The 18,398-nt window shown below is 51.2% G+C and overlaps 1 protein-coding gene across 2 annotated transcripts in view; it reads right to left on the bottom strand.

Annotated features, from left to right (window-relative positions):
* The window catches only part of ADAMTS14 (ADAM metallopeptidase with thrombospondin type 1 motif 14), an 87,399-nt gene that overhangs the window by 32,433 nt on the left and 36,568 nt on the right, over positions 1-18,398 (bottom strand). For both annotated transcript variants that reach the window (XM_009458637.5, XM_507838.9), the window contains exon 5: positions 588-671. In XM_009458637.5, the coding sequence (XP_009456912.5) occupies positions 588-671 (84 nt within the window). The remainder of the gene's footprint in view (positions 1-587; positions 672-18,398) is intronic.

The raw sequence follows: 18,398 nt of genomic DNA, 5'->3' as shown, positions 1-18,398 counted from the left end.
CCCCACTCAACTGCTGCTGGCACACAGCCCTGCCTGCTTTCAGGGATGATCACGTGCCAAGCACCATGCTGAGATGCGTTTCTGCCGGGAACTTCACACACACAATTTCCAATCCCTTCAACTAACCTGCAAGGCAGGTGCTGTTCTGAGCATTTCCTCTACACTTTGCATTCATTGTTTTATTTAATCTTCACAATAGCCCTTACGGGAAAGTTTGGTGGCTACCCCCATTTAATAATAGGTGACTGGTAGTCTAAGATTGCAGAGCGCAGGGCACCAGGGCTCAACCATAACATGACTTGTCTCAGTGGCCACCCCACTGTAAGCCCCAGTTTCCCCAAGGAGAGGGATCTCCCAGCGATAAAGGTGTGGAATCGTCAGTTTCTCAGATTATAGGAACCCATAAATTGCTGCTTACCACCTCCAAAGGCTCCACCACTGAAGCCACAATTCTAATAGCCTCAAGTTCTGATTCTGGAAACAGATTCCTGGATGCTTATCCCTGCAGCCCACACCATTGCTGGTCCAACACTCTGGCCCCACAACCCTTCTCCCCGCAAACCCTGCCTGCTGACAAGGTGGTTTACCTGTCGGTAGCCAACCATGATCAAGCGGACGAGGGCAATATTTATATGAACCCCCAGGGACTCATCGTGGTAAATCTCATCTACCTGCAAGAAGAAAATACAGTTTAAGGGAAGGAAACATTCATTACAGGCCTACTGCATGCCAGGTACTGGGGTAGGTACCTAACATATGGTATCCCCGCCGTGACCTTACCAGGCAAGATACTTATCCTACTTTACAGATAAAGAAACTGAGGCTGAGGGGGCAAAATGACCTGCCCGAGGACACACTGCTAGCAAGCTGCAGAACTGGGATTCACATCTTAGACCATGTAATCCCAACCATGAGCTCTTTCCACAAAGCCACATTGTAGAGGGCCTGGTCTCAAACTCGGCAACTCTGACCAAGACTCATCTTTCCACGTCTGGAGAGCCTCTTCCAGACAGGTCACCTGGCTCAGGGAACCACAGGCCACTCGCCCTAACATCCCTGTGTACCGTTCCAGTTGCCACTGGCATAATGTCTGCCCTACAGTACCCCGGCCCTGGGGAGGCAGCAGTGGGCACTCCTCCAGGAGACATACTCCAGGACCTTGGAGCAGCAGCAGCATCTGGGAGCTTGTGAGAAATGCAGAGTCTTGGGCCCCACCCCAGGCCTCCTGAATAAGGATCTGCAATTGAACAAGATCCCCAGCTGACTGGCAGGCATGGGCAAGTTTGAAGAGCACTGCTCTAGATAATTCCTTTTTCTCACAGGCCCAGGACTGTGGGCCAGTGTCCTGCAGAGCTCATCAAAGAATCCAGCCCTTTGCACTCCTCTGCCAGGAAGCTCCTGAACAGTGTTCATGAGGCGGACACTCAGCCTCTGCTTGTCCACCCTCAAGGACAGGGAGTTCACCCTCTCCTGGGGACACCCATTTCCTGAGTGGTCCCATTGGATACTCCAGCTTTTTTGTTTTAAATAACCTTGTTTGTGAATACAAAACACTTCACTAGAAATAAAAATTGAAAACTACAAAAAAAGAAGAAAACGAAATCACCGACACTACTATTAGTCAGACTTATAATAACTACAGTTAACCTGCGTCATGCCACGTGTGTACATGCATGCATCTTATTTTACAGAATTGGAATCATACTGAATATACTGTTTCTATGTTGCTTGTTTCATAGAACACCATTCAATACATTTAAAAGCCTAATCTTGACCGGGCATAGGCACGGTGGCTTATGCCTGTAATCCTAGTGCTTTGGGAGGCCAAGGTAGGAGGATCACTTGAGGCCAAGATTTTTTTTTTTTTTTTGAGGTGGAGTCTCGCTCTATTGCCCAGGCTGGAGTGCAGTGGTGCGATCTCGGCTCACTGCAAACTCCACCTCCTGGGTTCACGTCATTCTTCTGCCTCAGCCTCCTGAGTAGCTGGGACTACAGGCACCCGCCACCACGCCCTTCTAATTATTTTGTATTTTTAGTAGAGACGGGGTTTCACCGTGTTAGCCAGGATGGTCTCGATCTCCTGACCTCATGATCCACCCGCCTCAGCCTCCCAAAGTGCTGGGATTACAGGCGTGAGCCACCGCGCCCGGCCGAGGCCAAGATTTTGAAACCAGCCTGGGCAACATAGTGAGACCCTGTCTCTACAAAAAAATGCCACTGCCGCCATCAGGGATGTGATGCCAGCAGTGTGGTCAGGGATGTGATGCCACCAGCATGGTCAGGGATGTGATGCCACCGGCACAGTCAGGGATGTGATGCCACCAGCATGGTCAGGGATGTGATGCCACCAGCGTGGTCAGGGATGTGATGCCAGCAGTGTGGTCAGGGATGTGATGCCACCAGCGCGGTCAGGGATGTGATGCCACCAGCGCGGTCAGGGATGTGATGCCAGCAGTGCGGTTAGGGAGGTGATGCCAGCAGAAGTGGAACCCAGCCTCTGCCTCCTGCCCACATGGCTTCCTAGGAGCTGGGCCGGAGCTCCATGCATAGTCTTGCTCTCACTACTTCCATCTCCCCATGCCCTTCAGCCATCAATTCTTTTCCACTCAAAAGCAAAGTGATCAACCTACAACCCACAAAGCAACCATTGTCCACCACACAGAGAAGAGTAATAGCACTTCCAACCACACAGGCGTGACAGTCCCATGGCAAGGGGTGAGCCAGGAGGGGAACAGGAGATGTACGCTTTGCTGGCATACCCCTTCTGGGCCAGCCAAGGAGGCAGCCAGGCTGTAAGCACAAAACTGTGGGCAGCAGAAGCCGCGTGCATCACCGAGCCCCAGTCCCAAGCCACTTTCCGCAGTGCCCAGAACTGGCAGCTGCCCCAGTTCATGAATGGGCAGACTTCAGAGCAGCCGGTGTCAGGCTTCAGCCACGGGCCTTCCTGGCACCCATATCTGGATCCAATTGAGTAGCAAGACCAAAGACCAGCACCCACTGAGGGGAAGCAGCTCCCTGCCAACACCCCACCACAAGGAACAATGCCAATGCCCACCACAAGAAATGACCATAGTCCAACGAGCAGCAGGGCTTCCTTCCCAAACTCTTCCCCTCCCCAGTGGGAGTAAAGTGCTCTAATGCGTAGAGACAATGTCCTCCTCAATCCACACACCCTAGACTTATCCTAGGAGGGACTTCAGGGTGGAGTAGGGGCACCCAATCAGTCACACACACACATAGGCTCCCTGGTGGAATTCTAAACTAAGGAGTCTTTGCTGATCGCTGAGATGATCATGGATCTGCAGTAGGGTGACCCTTAAGTAACCCTTACTTCCCAGCCCCTCCAACACTGGATCACGGCCTTCCTTCTGTACTGGGGTGGGTAAGTGTTGCAGACCTCCCTGAGTGCACTATAAGCAGACTAAGGACAGGATCACAGGCAATGCACGCTCTGCACAGCCACATCTGTGCCCCACGCATACTCATGTAAACCCATCGGTTATCCCGGGGGCAGGAGAAGAAAGGAGTCACTGGGACATTCAGCGGGGGCATCTGCTGGGCCTCTGGGCATCTGGAAATGCCCAGGGCTGCTGCCTTCCTCCACGTGTCTTTCTTGTAAGGCAGACCATGTGAATTGCTGCCAGAATCCTGCCATATTTCTCATTTCTGTACCTCACTCAACAGGCCAAACCCACTCATCAAAGCCTCCAATGACCCTTGCTCCAACAGCTGCCATCTCCAGCTCAGGACATTGAGAGGTCCTTACAGTGGGACTTGGCAGGGGGCTGCTGCCTGTCTGAGCAGGAGATAGAATCACAGCTCATCTGTCCAACATTGGCAGGAGGTGGGGTGAGGCCCCCTGATGCCACTTCCCACTCCCTGGTAACTGGCCTAGATGCAAATACTATGTAAACAGAAAGGGACAGCCCATCTGGAGATACCACTAAGAAGCAACCCGAGACCAAGGGCTTCAGGTGCCTGGTGTTCTGAGTTCTGCAGCTCAGGCCCCCATCCCCACCACCCAGCTCCAGGATCTGGAGAAAAGGGAAACAGTGTCTGGGCAGGAGGGCTCAGGGAAGTCTCAGTGGAGGAGCTGGAATGATCCCTGGACCAAGAAGGTTGTGGGCCCTTAAAAGGAGAGGGGCAGAGGCTTGCAGCAGGGGAGAGGAAGGCATGAGCCACGTGGGGCCACCAAGAGAACCCCAAGGTCACTGGCAACCAAGGTAGCTAAAGTCAACTGCTTTGGTCTGAATGTTGGTGTTGCCCCAAAATTCATATGTTGAAATCCAACTCCCAAGGGAATGGTATTAGGAGATAAGGCATTAGAGGGTAATTAAGTCATAAAGGCAGAGCCCTCCTGAATGGGATTAGTGTCCTTATAAAAGGAGCCCCTGAAAGACCCCCTCACTCCTTCTACCATGTGAGGACACAGTGAGAAGTCACCATGTATGAACCAGAAAGTGGGCGGGCTCTCACCAGTCACCAAATCTGCTGGTGCCCTGATCTTGGACTTCCCAGCCTCCAGAACTGTGAGAAATAAATTTCTGTTGTTTCTATGCTACTCACAGGATATTTTGTTACAGCAGCCCAAACAGGCTAAGCCATCCCCCTCCATCTGACAGGGAATTTCTTCCCAGCCAGTGCTCACATGCACCGAATAGTGGGGAGTTTTTCATCATTGGAAAGTTCCCTGGGGCATGAGACCTGTTCAGCCTTCCCTTCCACGTCCTCTGCTGGCCTTAAGTCTCCTGCTGGCAGTTTCACTGAGCATGTCTGCTCCCTTTCTGGGGACGGACAGTGACCGCAGTCTCTTATGGACTTCCCTGTAAGCACACCTCCGTCAAAGAGAATACAGATCACTCACCAAACGGAAAACACTGTATTAGCACCATCTAAGCACCGAGATAAAGAAACCATCAACCTAGAATCCTGAACTCACAAAACCATCTTTTAAGGACCATGATGAAATGAAGACATTATCAGATAAACAAAAACTGTTACACAGACCCCACTAAAGGAATGGCAGGGAAGATGGAAAATGATCCCAAAAAGGAAGCCTAAAGCACAAGAAGAAGTGAAGAGTTTTGAGGCTGTGATAGAAAAGGAGCTTGGCAATGAGAAACAGTTGGGTCTTTTCTTATACTGAATAAGGATGATAAAAATAAACTGCTTTTATTTTATTCCCTTTCTACCCCATTAAAAAAAAGGTGGAGTTAGCCCTTCCATTCCAAGTCCCCTGTTGCAGTCCTCTGGCGCCCTGGTACGCTCATCTGCACACACCCCTGCCATCCCCAGCCCTTGAGTAGGGACCTCAGCGTCTTTGATTTGGCTCAAGCTGCCTGAGACTTTGCACAGGCCAAGAAGGTGGCTGGACAGGGCTGCCATGTCTGGTAGAACTGCAGAGGCCGTGTGACACATGGCACCATGGCCAGGACCTCAGCTGCTCTGGAACATGCACAGGTAGCTCGCTGACAGACTCCAGCCTGGCTGTGCACCCAGGACCTGGCCCTGTCTGCCTTGGCCCTCCATGGCTGCCTCCCAAACGCCAGAGGTGAGGCCAGGGAGCTAGCTCAGGGGAGATCACGGATCGCTTCCCATGGTTGGGCACGAGGCAGGATGGCTACGAGGCACACCCACAGGGCAGAACAGAGCAGTGTGTCCAGCTTCCCTGCTTCTCACCTCTGAGCCAAGTTCAAAGTCACCTCTGCGCCATGTTCAAAGTACCTCTGCCAGGACCCCTACATTAGGATTCAGCACCACATATTGACCTGAGATAACCACTGGGTATGTACCAGAAAAACAAGCAAAAGTCAGGACACTCTCTGACCAAGGGAAGAAAAGGCAGCACAAGAGAAGATGGTAGAGGGTACTGGGATTAGAGGGAGGCACTGCTACTCCCCAAGCACCTACTGTGTGCCAGGCACTGTGCCAAGGGCTTGGCATACAGCCTCACAACAACCCTATGGGGAGAGGAATTATTTCCGTCTCATAGGCAAGACATCCAAGGTTCAGAGAGGGTAAGTAACTTGCCCAAGGCCACGCAGCTAGAAGTGAGAAGGCCAGGAGTTGAACTCAGATTTCTATGACTCTCAGGCCCACTTCCTTAGCCACTACACTCAGCTGCTGTCCAGAACCAGTTTCTGTGGCAGGGTGGCTGGGGTGGGCTTTCTCTGGCCCAGGAGAGAGAATGAGGAGCGTTTACAACTCAAGAAGGTTGTAAAAGGTCCACTCACTGCTTGGTAGCCAGGCTCGGGCAGGTCTTAAACAGGGAGAGGTGGAGGCCAGTGCTGAAAAAGCAAGACCCTGGAGGTATTAAGCCCATCCGCGCTCAAACAGAAGCGGAACACTCATTGCCACTAATGGCTGGCACAGCCCACAAGCGCCTCCCCGCATTGCATCACTGAATCCTCGCGGCGAATGGCCTGGAATTCCTATTATTCTAAAAATAAACTTTATTTTAAAATAACTTTAGGTTCAGCTAAAAGTTGCAAGGATATTACAGAAACTCCCCATACCCAGTTGATTCCAAATGTTAACATCTTCCATTACTATGGTATGGTTGTCACAGTTAACGAACCAATACTGACATGCTGTTATTAACTAAAGTCTACATTTTATTCAGATTTCTCTAATTTCCCGCAAATGTCCTGGTCCCATCCAGGGTGCCACATTCCATTTAAACTTCCTGTCTCCTTAGCCCCTCTGCTCTGTTTCTTCTCTGTGACAGGTTCTCCCTCCCGCCTTCTGGTTTTTGATGACCAGCACTGAGTCATCAAAAGTCTTGAGCAGCACTGAGCAGGTATTTTGTGTCCTTCAATTAGGGTACGTCTGATGGTTTTCTCATGGTTAGATGGGGGCTATTGGGGAGGAAGCCCACAGGGGTAAGGTGCTTCCTCATCAGGCCATGTCAAGGGTGCATGATACCAGCCTGACTCATCACTGTTGCTGTTGGCCTTCATCACCCAGCTGAGGGAGTGTTTGTCAGGTTTCTTCACTGAAAGTTACCCTCTGCTCCCTGATTTCCATACTGAATTCTTGAGAAGAAAGTCACTATGTGTGGCCACATCTAGGGAGTGGGGAGTTAAAATCCACCTCCTTGAAGACGGAGTCTCTACATGAATAAACTGGAATTACTCTGCATGGGAGATTTGTCCCTTCTTCGTTTATTTATTCTATCATTTATGTTATCAGTATGGACTTTTATCTATTTTACACCTTGGGCTATAATTCTCTGTGATTTGTTTTTTTGCTCAAATTGTCACAGCTTTGGTGGTTGAGAGCTCTTTGAGTTGGGTCCTGTGTCCTGTAAACACACCCCCATGGTTTGGGGATTTGGGGTATGTTTTTTAACACTTCATTACTTTCTGGCTCTAGAAGATGCTCTGGGGTCATCTTGCATATTCCCTGCCCTAGTCCCAGAGTCAGCCATTTCTCCAAGGACCTCCAAGGAGAATGGTATGCTATCCCTGTTTTCAGGGATACAGGCAGGCCCAAAGGTATACGGAAGCTTGCCTGAGGACAGCAGTCATTGTCAGAGGACAAGCCCAGGCCTTGGAAAACCTGACCTGCTCATGCACCTTCCCTGATCACTTACTGCCTCTGAACCTGGACAGATGTGGGCAACATTGCTTGAAGACAGAGGAATGGCCACAATGACCCCTCCTGTCCTTTCTCAGTCCTAGGGAGATGACAGCAACATGGAGTCTCAGGCCCTGGACCAGCCCCTTGGTGTGCAACCCTGGCCCTTCTCACAAGGCACAAGATGACTCTGCAGACCATGTGCTCTAGCCCCCAGCACCCCCAAGACACATGCTGCATCCTATTGAGTCCAACAGGCTCCTCTTTTTCATGTTTACAATCACTGTTAGCCAGGGGGCAGCCCAGGGGTGACTGTCACTGCCAGTGCAAGCAAGAGCCTCTGTCATTCCTGGTGGCTTCACAACCACAGCCTTCGTCATTTCAGGTAACAAACTATCAGAGGCAGGAATGTGAATCCTGGGTGTTGTCTGAAAACCTCCCATTGACACCTTCCAGTAAAATCAATCTGGCTCCAGCATCAAATCCACAGGATGCTGTCCGTAGCTTGTATGAAAATCCAAGGATGCTAGTGGAGCCCTCAGGTGGCACCATCCCTGCTCTCGATGGCAGGCAGGGCAATGCTGCATGGAAAGGTCACACACTGAGGACTATGCTGACTGTGCTGAAATGTGACATGCAAGGGCACTGCTCTGAATGTGAAGAAGTTAGGGGAACTCTTCACCTGTTCATGTTGCCTTATCTGTGTGTGTACAAGAGTAACATATGATAGGCCAGGCGCAGTGGCTCACGCCTGTAATCCCAGCACTTTGGAAGGCCAAGGCGGGTGGATCACGAGGTCAGGAGATTGAGACCATCCTGGCTAACACGGTGAAACCCCGTCTCTACTAACAATACAGAAAAAATTAGCCAGGCGTGGTGGCGGGTACCTGTAGTCCTAGCTACTCGGGAGGCTGAGGCAGGAGAATGGCGTGAACCTGGGAGGCAGAGCTTGCAGTGAGCTGAGATCGCACCACTGCACTCCATCCTGGGCAATAGAGCAAGATTCCATCTCAAAACAAAAAGAAAAGAGAAAAAAAAAAGAGTAACATATGATAAAGACCTAAGTCCAACTGAGGTTAAAAGCTGTCTTCTAGCTGGGTGTGGTGGCTCACGCCTGTAATCCCAGCACTTTGGGAGGCCGAGGCAGGAGGATCACAAGGTCAGGAGTTGGAGACCAGCCTTACCAACATGGTGAAACCCCGTCTCTACTAAAAATAGAAAAATTAGCCAGGCATGGTGACATGCACCTCTAATACCAGCTCCTCAGGAGGCTGAGGCAGGAGAATCACTTGAACCCGGGAGGTGGAGGTTGTGGTGAGCTGAGATCACACCACTGCACTCCAGCCTGGGTGACAGAGCAAGAGTCCCTCTCAAAAAAAAAAAAAAAAAAAAAAAAAGAAAAAAGAGAAAAAGCTCTCTTCTAATAAGTCTACAGTAAAAACGCTAAGTGATGAACAGAGTTTCATTGGTAACACTTTTTCGTTCTTAAGGACATAAAATAATGGGGTATCTGACCATCAGTGTGGTCTTAGATTTGATGAAATATGGTACATATGTGAACTGGTCTGTGTGCACACATCTAATTTGGTATGGTACACATGGGTGCGTGTATCTACACAAACACACCTGTGTTACACATGCAGATGACTAAACATGCACAGGTATATGCTTGTGTGTGGGTACCCGTATTATATGTGTGCACGCATGTGCATGTGTGTGGGTACCTGTGTTGTATGTGTGTACACATGTGCATGTATGTGGATGTTTAACAGCAATATACTACTACCTGTGGTCTGAGCTCTCTGCCTTCCCCAGCCCTCTGGGGCTGACCCTCGCAGTAGCCAGAGCTGGGTCTGGTTTACCCTGGGTTGGGACACTAAGACCTCACCAAGATGCCATGCTCAGGTGTGCACACACAGACAAGTTCACATGTGTGCCATATTTCATCAAATCTAAGGCTCCATGATGGTCAGATACCCCATGATTTTATGCCACATACCACATTGGTAGGCCCTGCCTCCGAGGTCACTAGTGAGGTGTTTAAGGTCTTGGAGGATGAGGCTGCTCTCAGGGGAGTGGAAGGAAAGTGCTGAGTCTCCCGACTTCTTTCTCAGCTGCTGCAGGCTCAGCTGCTCCATCTTCCCTCTCTGCCAAGCTCATGATCATGGCCTATATTTTAAAGGGCTGGTGTGGGTTCCAAGTGAGCACTTTTAGCTGCCTTTTAATCAGCACACCTCTTAAAGGGTGACTATCTCTGGAGCTCCTGGAGCCTACAGGCTGGTCTGGGTGGTGCTCCAGGGATCCAGCTGCTCAGCCCACCTCATGCCCAGGCTGCATGTGCAGAGTGGCACCAGGGTGCACAGGGATGGACCCACCCAGCCCAAAAGAGTCCCTCTCACAAGCCCACAATGCTCAGCATTTATCCCCCACAACCTATTTGTGAAACGCAGCAGCCTCGATGTCCCAGGCTGGCAGCTTGTGTGTAAACAGAGGCAGTGTGGAGGCCTGTGAAGGTCGAGCTCTGCCACGTCTCACCACTGCATGGTCTTACCTCTTGGAGCTCGACCCTGCTCATCTGTGGGTGTGGAGGAAACATAGCTTGCAGAGGCAGGAGAGTGGAGGGGAAAAACAGACGTCAAGGCTTTGAAACCAGGCCTGGCCCATAGCATGTGCTTGATCAATGGCATCTGTTAGTTTAAAACTTATTTCAGCCAGGCACAATGGCTCATGCCTATAATACCAGCACTTTGGGAGGCTGAGGCAGGAGGATTGTTTGAGCTCAGGAATTCAAGACCAGTCTGAGCAACATAGTGAGACCTTGTCTATTTTTTTTAAAAAAAAAAAAAAATTAGCTGGGCACAGTCAGCCATGCCTGTAGTCCCAGCTACTTGGGAGGCTGAGGCAGGAGGATCACTTGAGCCCAGGAGGTCGAGGCTACAGTGAGCCATGATCGCACCACTGCACTCCAGCCTGGGTGACAAAGAAAGACCCTACCTCTAAAAAGTGTGTGTGTGTGTGTGTGTGTGTGTGTATTTGTGGAGTGAGATGCTGTCCACGAAAGCAAAAGTGTTGTGTGAACCATAAAACTCTCTTCGCAGGAGGGTGCTCACTACCACATATTTCTCACACCAAGATTCCCAGCACTCTCCTTCTGTGATGCACATCATTCTCTGCCCAGTGGGTTTGCTTTGAAAATTCCTGTGTGTGGCAATCGGAACTAATACCATAGGTCAGGGGGTCTCAATGGACAATTTGATGTGGATGATCTCAGTTGGGGGAGCTGTTCTGTGCATTTTAAGATGTTTAGTGGAGTCCCTGGCCTCTACCAACTAGATGCCGGTAGCATCCCATCCCCTCTAGCTGTGATAACCAAAAATATCTCCAGACATTACCAAATGTCCCTGGTTAAGAACTACTGCTTGGGTGGGTGCCATGGCTCATACCTGTAATCCCAGCACTCTGGGGGGCCAAGGCAGGAGGATTGCTCAAGGCCAGGAGTTCAAGACCAGTTTGGGGTAATATAGTAAGACCCTGTCTCTACTAAAAATTAAAAAAAAAAAGAAGAAGAAGAAAATTAGGCAAGCATGGTGGTACTCACCTGTGGTGCTTAGGAGACTGAGTCAGGAGGATCCCTTGAGCCCAGGAGGTTGAGGCTGCAGTGAGCCATGATTGCACCACTGCGCTCCTGCCTGGGTGACAAAGCAAGACCCTGTCTTTAAAAGAAAAAAAAAAAAAAAGAGGCTGGGCACCTTGGCTCACACCTGTAATCCCAGCACTTTGGGAGGCTGAGGCGGGCAGGTCGCTTGAGGTCAGGTGTTCGAGACCAGCCTGGCCAACATAGCGAATCCCCATCACTACTAAAAATACAAAAATTAGCTGGGTGTGGTGGCACGCCTGTAATCCCAGCTACTCAGGAGACTGAGGCAGGAGAATCACTTGAACCTGCGAGACGGAGGTTGCAGTGAGCCGAGATCGCACCACTGCACTCCAGCCTGGGCAACAGTGAAACTCCGTCTCAAAAAAATAAAATAAAATAACTTTTAAATATAATAAATATAATAAACTTTAAAAAGAACTACTGCTTTACAGTGAATGAGTTTTTTTTACTTTTCACAAAAGCAGTTTTGGGGAAGAGACATAAAAGAAGAGAAAAAGACCAAAAAGAGAGGGAAGAAGAGGATTGTCTGCTTCGTGTCAAGGAGGATGAGCTCCTTAGAGTTTCATCTACCCAAAAGGAGAACGTCTGGCAAAGCCACACTTTCCGTCAGCAGGAAAGCAGTTTTTGTGGTGTTCCAAACCAGGCTTTATGATGGATGTGTAATGCATGTCAAGGGCAACAAACAAAATGCCACCCTTCCAGGCTGAGGCCACCAAGGCCCTGATCTGACAGCCAACTGCACCAAAACCTCCCAGGTCTAAAACAGGCACCAAGCTCTTCTATACAGGCCATCTGAGCAGGCCCCAGGCTCAGAAAGGGGCTCTGAGGCAGGTCAGAGCTGGTAGGACCCTACAATTGGCAGAGGTGCTAGCCAGTGTTGTCCCAGCAACCACCCCAACATCTATGTATTGTCAGCCAGGTGGGGCAGGGTGGGGAGTGGAGGTGGACCAGGCACCTATCATCCAGACAGGCTGGCTGCCAAGAGGGTTTCTAGAGAAAACAGACTGGAAGCTTCTGGCTGCAACCTGGCTGGGAGGAAAGGATGAAAGGGCCTCTCTGTCTCTCTTCTCACCCTCCCTGTGCTCCAGCTCCAGGCCCTAGGAGGTTCCCCAATCTCCCCATGTCCAAAGAGGTCCTCGCCCCAGAGAACTGGTCCATCACCCCTGGGCCAGGAGAGGACCCTGGGAACCTGCAGATCCACCTTGGATGCCACCACGGGGAGCTGTTCTCATGCCTCTTCTTTACGCCACAGTCCATGCTGCTGCCTTGCCAGCCATCCCGCCACACCTAGGTGCCAGGGAGGTCTCTGCAGGCTTCTGTCACCTGTTGCCACACACTTGGGTCTCCTTCCTCAACCCTACCCCCACAACCTTGCTGTGCTGTCTGCCGCCCTGGCCCGCATGCCCTCCCCTCTCCAAATTGCCCTCTCCCCCAAGGCAGGCTCAGCAATGAGCCCCTGTAGACAGCCCTCCTCTTTCTACAACCCCACAGGGACAGCACCCCCTCTAAGCTCCTTTGTACTGGTACCATTCTCAATGGTTCCCTGATTATTCCATAGGACTAAGGCTTGTTTTTGCAGCCAGACCAAAACTTCTACGATGGGAGTCTGTCTGTGATACAAGGCACACAACACGTACCCACTAAATGCTGAAAACAACTACCCCTTTATGCTTCAAAGTGCTCAAATGGTTCTCTAGTCCTGAGATTTGAAGAAGTCTTAAGGAAGATGACCCAGTATAGATGTGCAAACAGGCATAGAGAAAGACAGCGCCCAGCAGCGTGTGCGACAAGGCTGAGCGGGGAGCCCGGTCGCATCATCTGAAGCTGCAGGAATATCCATAGCACCTCCCCAGGTCAATGCAAAAGACATATAGGAGGCAGGGCCACCCGGACTGTCCCTCCAGCCGCCCCTGACAGCAGTGCCCAGGGCCTCGTCAGATAACTTTGGGTGCTTCACTAATGGCTTCTGCCCCCTTCTCCCTGGGTTGAGAGCACAATGGGACCATCCATCCCAGGAACCAGATCTCCTCCCTCTGGTCCCGCCAGCCCAGACCTGGCCCCAGAAATCAGGATCAGAAATGGTCACAGCAGACAGGTGTTCCAAGGGGAATGCAAAGGCAAGCTGTTATTACTGGCCCCATGGAAATCCCCTAAGGCAATTCGAGTGTCAAGCATCCCAGCCGAATAAAAGCTTCCACACAATGGACAGGATGAGTTGCTGGTCCCCAGGGAGGCAGACTGTCGGTCCCCATCTGCTCTCCTTCCCTTGCTGGGAAGTTTGACTGTCCGTCCTCTGCACCTGTTCGGGGGAAGCCAGAACCCCACACCGCCCATGTACCCGCGATGGCAGCAGCAGGTCTGCAAGGTCATGGCTCCTTTAAGCCGCAGTCCATCTCAATGCTGTGAGCCTCTCTCCCCAAGAGGAACTGGGCTTCCCTCAGGGGAAGCTCTGCCTCAGCTGTGCCCCTCACCCATCGCAGGCCCTTTCTGTTCCCACATTCACAGGGCAACCCAGCAGTGAGCAGAAGACCCAGCCTCTAGCGGCCTTCCAGAACCTCTGGGAAGATCATTACTCTCCTCTCTCCTCACCCACTTTCTGGCAGATTGTGGGGAGAAGGAAGGTAGGACCAAGACTATCCAAACAGCAGTCACCAAGGCAGGCCCTCGGGGCCCAGTCTTCAGTGGAAACTGACAATGTTCCCCGGCCACAGCTTTGAGTCATGCATGAGTCAGAGGTCAAGGGTCAAAAGTCAGAATGTGTTAATTTGGCCAAGAAGGTTAGAATGGGTTACTGAGCCTGCCTTCCTCCAACAGTAAAGTCCTAGGGACGTCAGGGGAACACCAGAGAAGGATAGGTGGGCAGCTGGCCTCCACATCATGAACATCAAGGGCTCAGAGAGAACTTCCCACCCACTCCTGCCACCATCCACGTGGTCTCTTATAACTCCAGATTGGAGGGCTTCCTACCCCCTTCTGAATGCATCACGTTTCAGGCCAGGCCAGCCCTGGAATGCCAAGTTTCAAAAGTACACTTTGCCCAGTGGAAAGAAACATCTCACTTATAGCCCATCAAAAGACCTCTTCTTGTTTCCAAGGGAAGCTCCCAAATTCTGCTTGGGGAACTAGCTCCCATCTACTCTCCCCACTACCTTCCAAACTTCGCTGCCTTCAGCTCTCCACCTCAGCAGTGGGTTTCATTGTTTTTCCCATAGCCCCAAAGAGTATCCCCTCCACCCTCACCCCCGTCATTTGAGCTGACCCTCTTAGAACCCTTATCAGGGGCTCAGACCAGGCCACTCAGTGGGTCTGGAAGGGGCCTTGCTGAGGGCACACAGTGCCCAGAAGCCACGCATGTGGAGCCCCTCACCAAGCAGAGACTGTAGGAGCTGGCACAGGTCATGGCCCCTCCAGGACATACATGCATACAAGCACTCCCTCTCCTGGGGTCCCGTTCCCAGCCTGTGTGAGGGCCCATTTGGAACCCCAGCATTAGGATACAGATCAGTGTAAGCTGAAGACATCTGAAAGCCAACAGATGCAGAAAGAAGCCTTCTCAGCTTTCCTTAAAAGCAGCAGCATCTGGGAAGAGGTTGTCGGAAATCCCCTTAAGGGAATTTCACGGTCATAAAGACAGAAATACCACTTGACCCTGCTTAAGTAAGCATTATCACAAACTTCATCTCCCGTTTGTTCTCCTAAAAACCCACTTGTCTTTCCTAAAGAAACCTTTCTCCCTTCCCCTTTCTCTCCCTATTAAGCTAAGAATATAAGCCCCCAGGTTTTGTTTCTTTTTCTTTTTTGTTTTTTTTTGAGACTGCAGTCTCCCTCTGTGGCCCAGGCTGGAGTGCAATGGCCCAATCTCGGCTCACTGCAACCTCCGCCTCCCAGGTTCAAGCAATTCTCCTGCCTCAGCCTCCTGAGCAGCTGGAACTACAGGCACACCACCACACCCAGCTAATTTTTGTATTTTTAGTAAAGACGGGGTTTCGCCATATTGGTCAGGCTGGTCTCAAACTCCTGACCTTAGGTGATACACCCGCCTCAGCCTCCCAAAGTACTGGATTACATGCGTGAGCCACTGCACCTGGCCAAACCCCCAGTTTTCACCACCCCTTTGAGGTACTCATGATGGAGCACCCCTATATACAAGGAACTGGCAAATCAACTCTTTTCTCCTGCCAGTCTGTCTCTTTCAGTTTAACTCACAAGCCCTCCAGTACTGAACATAAGAGTGTAGAGAAAAGTTTTTCTACCATAACAGCTGGGTCACCAGCCACGGACAGCACCAGCTGGCACCAGGCCTGGGGAAGAGGGTGAGCTCTGGAGTGGACACAGCGGTGCTCAGATCCCAGCCCCACGGCCTACCAGAGGGCAGACTAGCAAGTTACAGCCTGTCTCTGCACGCCAGTTTCTATGTAAGGACATTGAGGCTACTCAGACCTCTCATAGGGTTATGGGGAGACTTAAATAAATGAGGTAGAGTCTGCAAAGAGTCTGGCTCCCAGTGGTTGCTCAAAAACAATACTAATAATTTCTACAATGATATTCTTTTTTTTTTAATTCTAGAGACAGGGTCTTATTCTGTTGGCCAGGGTGGAGTGCAGCGGCACAATCATAGCTCACTGCAGCCTTGAACTCCTGGGCTCCAGCGATCCTCCCACCTCAACCTCCTGAGTAGCTGGGACTACAGGTGTGCACCACCTTGCTTGGCTAATTTTTTAAATTTTTTTGTAGAAATGGGGACTTGCTATGCCCAGGCTTGTCTTGAACTCCTGGCCTCAAGCAATCCTCCTGTCTTGGACTTCCAAAGTGCTAGGATTATAGGTGTGAGTCACGGCACCCAGCTTGCAATTATATCTTGTGCAGTGGTCTGCAGACACACAGCAGTATAAGCTCAGAGGGCAGGGACTGTGTTTTCTCTTCCTTTTGTGTCCCCCACTGTGGAAGCCATTCTTCCTGTCCGCATGCTTTGCTGCTTGCCTTCTGGGCACAGGTCCTGCTCCAACTCACCCCCATACACAGCGGCAAGCTGTGACCCAGCAGACCCAAACCAACCTTCTAGTCACAGCAATTAATACAGGGATAGCCGCATGTCTCACCCTAGCCAGTCTTCCCTAGGAGGGCAAGAAAGAGACCTTTGGCATTTGGGTCCTAAGTGTGAGCACCTGGGGTGTTCCTGTTTCCCATCATGGGAGAAAGCCCATCTGCTGCTGGGTTCCATTGACAAGCACAGGCCAGCAGAGTAGGAGACGGTGCCCTAATGGGACTGAAGCCCTCATCCTGTGGTCCCTGGGGCTCCTGCCCCACTGACTCTGTGGGCATGTCAGCAGCTCCCTGCCAATACACCCCTCTTTGGTTTCAGCTAGTGTGAGCTGGATCTGTCACCTGCAACCACAAGAACCCTGACCCCCACCCCACCCCACCCAATACCTCACCCCACAGAGGGCCCACAGAGGTAGCACAGCACCCAGCTCTGAACAAATGAATGGATGTCAGCCAAGGCTGGCAGTGAAGCCAGCTGGGGAGCAGGGCTCCAGCAAGCCTGATCCACCCTCCAGAACCTGCCGACACCTCAGTCCAGCCAAGAGTTAAGAAGCCAAGCAAGAGAATTCATGGAGGTCCCTCAGGGTACCTCTGAAAGAGTTTCTCTGAAAGATGAGAGAAAGAATGGAGCAGATCACCCAAGACAGCTTTGTGGTCCCCCTCAGAAAACTCGCCCCCGCCACTGCCCTGGGCACTCTCACTCTCCTAACCCCAGCCAGAATCCTGGAAGTGAGGAGCAGGTGGCAGAACAGAGCTGCAGAAGAGACAGAATCCCACCACACTGCTGTGTAGGGCTGTAACCCAGTCCAATCCAGGGCTGTAGCCTGGGAGATGCTGCCACTCCGCTAGTTCCAGGAATGAAGGCAGAGATTTTTAAGGAGGACAAGTCATCAGACACCTCACACCTGGTCAGGCCTCAAACCAGAGAATAAAAACTTGTGCTTCAATGGAAGGCAGGCACTGCCACCGCATGCCTTTCCCCCTTATCGGAATCGGATGCAGAGAAAGCGCCCTTACAGCAGAGAGCACCATGGGTCACTAAGAGCAACGCAAAATTCCTGTCTGCACGCAGGCGGGTTCCATCTTCTCTGGCAGAGGCTAAACAGCCTTCCCTCCCACCCTACACAACATCAATTTTGTCTCCTTTTGCACATTCATTATAAAATTCCTAATCTATAATGTTTCTGTCCTTGGGTTCTCTTTTGAACGAGTTATAACATCTGCCTGGTTCCCTCATTAATGTGTAGAGTCAAATCTTTAACACAAGTTCATTTTTATTTCTCTATGAGAGTCATGAGTTTACCTTTTCCTGAAAATTATCTTTTAACAAAGTGAAGGATTCTGGGGCTGCAATAGGGCTTGGCTTACAGTCCTGGGGTCTTCAGCCCCAGTTTTGGGCCGTGGGACCCAGGCTCCTACCACTCTTGGGCATCCTGAGGTCCCCCCTACCCCTTTCCCCTTTCCTGCCCTTCCTCTTGTCCCCCACCTGCTGGCTCCAGGGTCCAAACCTGGCTCTCAGCGTGGCCTCCTACTAATGGGATCGGTCCCCAGCTACGGCCTCAGGCTGGGCCTGTGATTTGCGGAGTCTGGGTGGGTGGTTGAGTGTTCCAGCATGGTGGATGTGTTCAGATTCACAGGCGTCCTCTCCCTCCCCTCCCTCTTTCTTTCTCAAACAACTCCATGTGATAGCCTTTGCCCTTTGTGTCCAAAACCACATGCTAAGCTCCTGGGACGGAAGAAGTGTCCATACACAGGGGCGGCCAGGGACAGACTTTCTAGCCCCCCACCCGCTCCCTGGGCTCCTGTCATTGGAGCTGATCTCTGCTCCTGCTCTTTTATTGATATTGACACTGCAGACAGAACTCTGCTGCTCTCTCCTGCTGCCATCTCAATGGGTGCCGGCCACCCGCTTCTCTCGTAGATACCATTCACCTCCACGTTTACCAATCACCTCTCAGGTCTCAGACCCTGTGCTGTGTGTGCTGTTGGGGTTCCTAAAAAGAAAAAGCCCCTCCCCTCAGGGAACTCACTTTCCCAAACTCAGGTGAGGAACAACTTATACACGCAAAAACAAACAATGTAACAATACTAATGACAGAAAACATTACTTGAGTACCCA

This window comes from Pan troglodytes, chromosome 8, assembly GCF_028858775.2.
Source record: "Pan troglodytes isolate AG18354 chromosome 8, NHGRI_mPanTro3-v2.0_pri, whole genome shotgun sequence".
NCBI classification, from domain to species: domain Eukaryota; kingdom Metazoa; phylum Chordata; class Mammalia; order Primates; family Hominidae; genus Pan; species Pan troglodytes.
The sequence above is the reverse complement of the archived record's forward strand: the minus strand, read 5'-3'. Positions and strand labels throughout refer to the sequence as shown.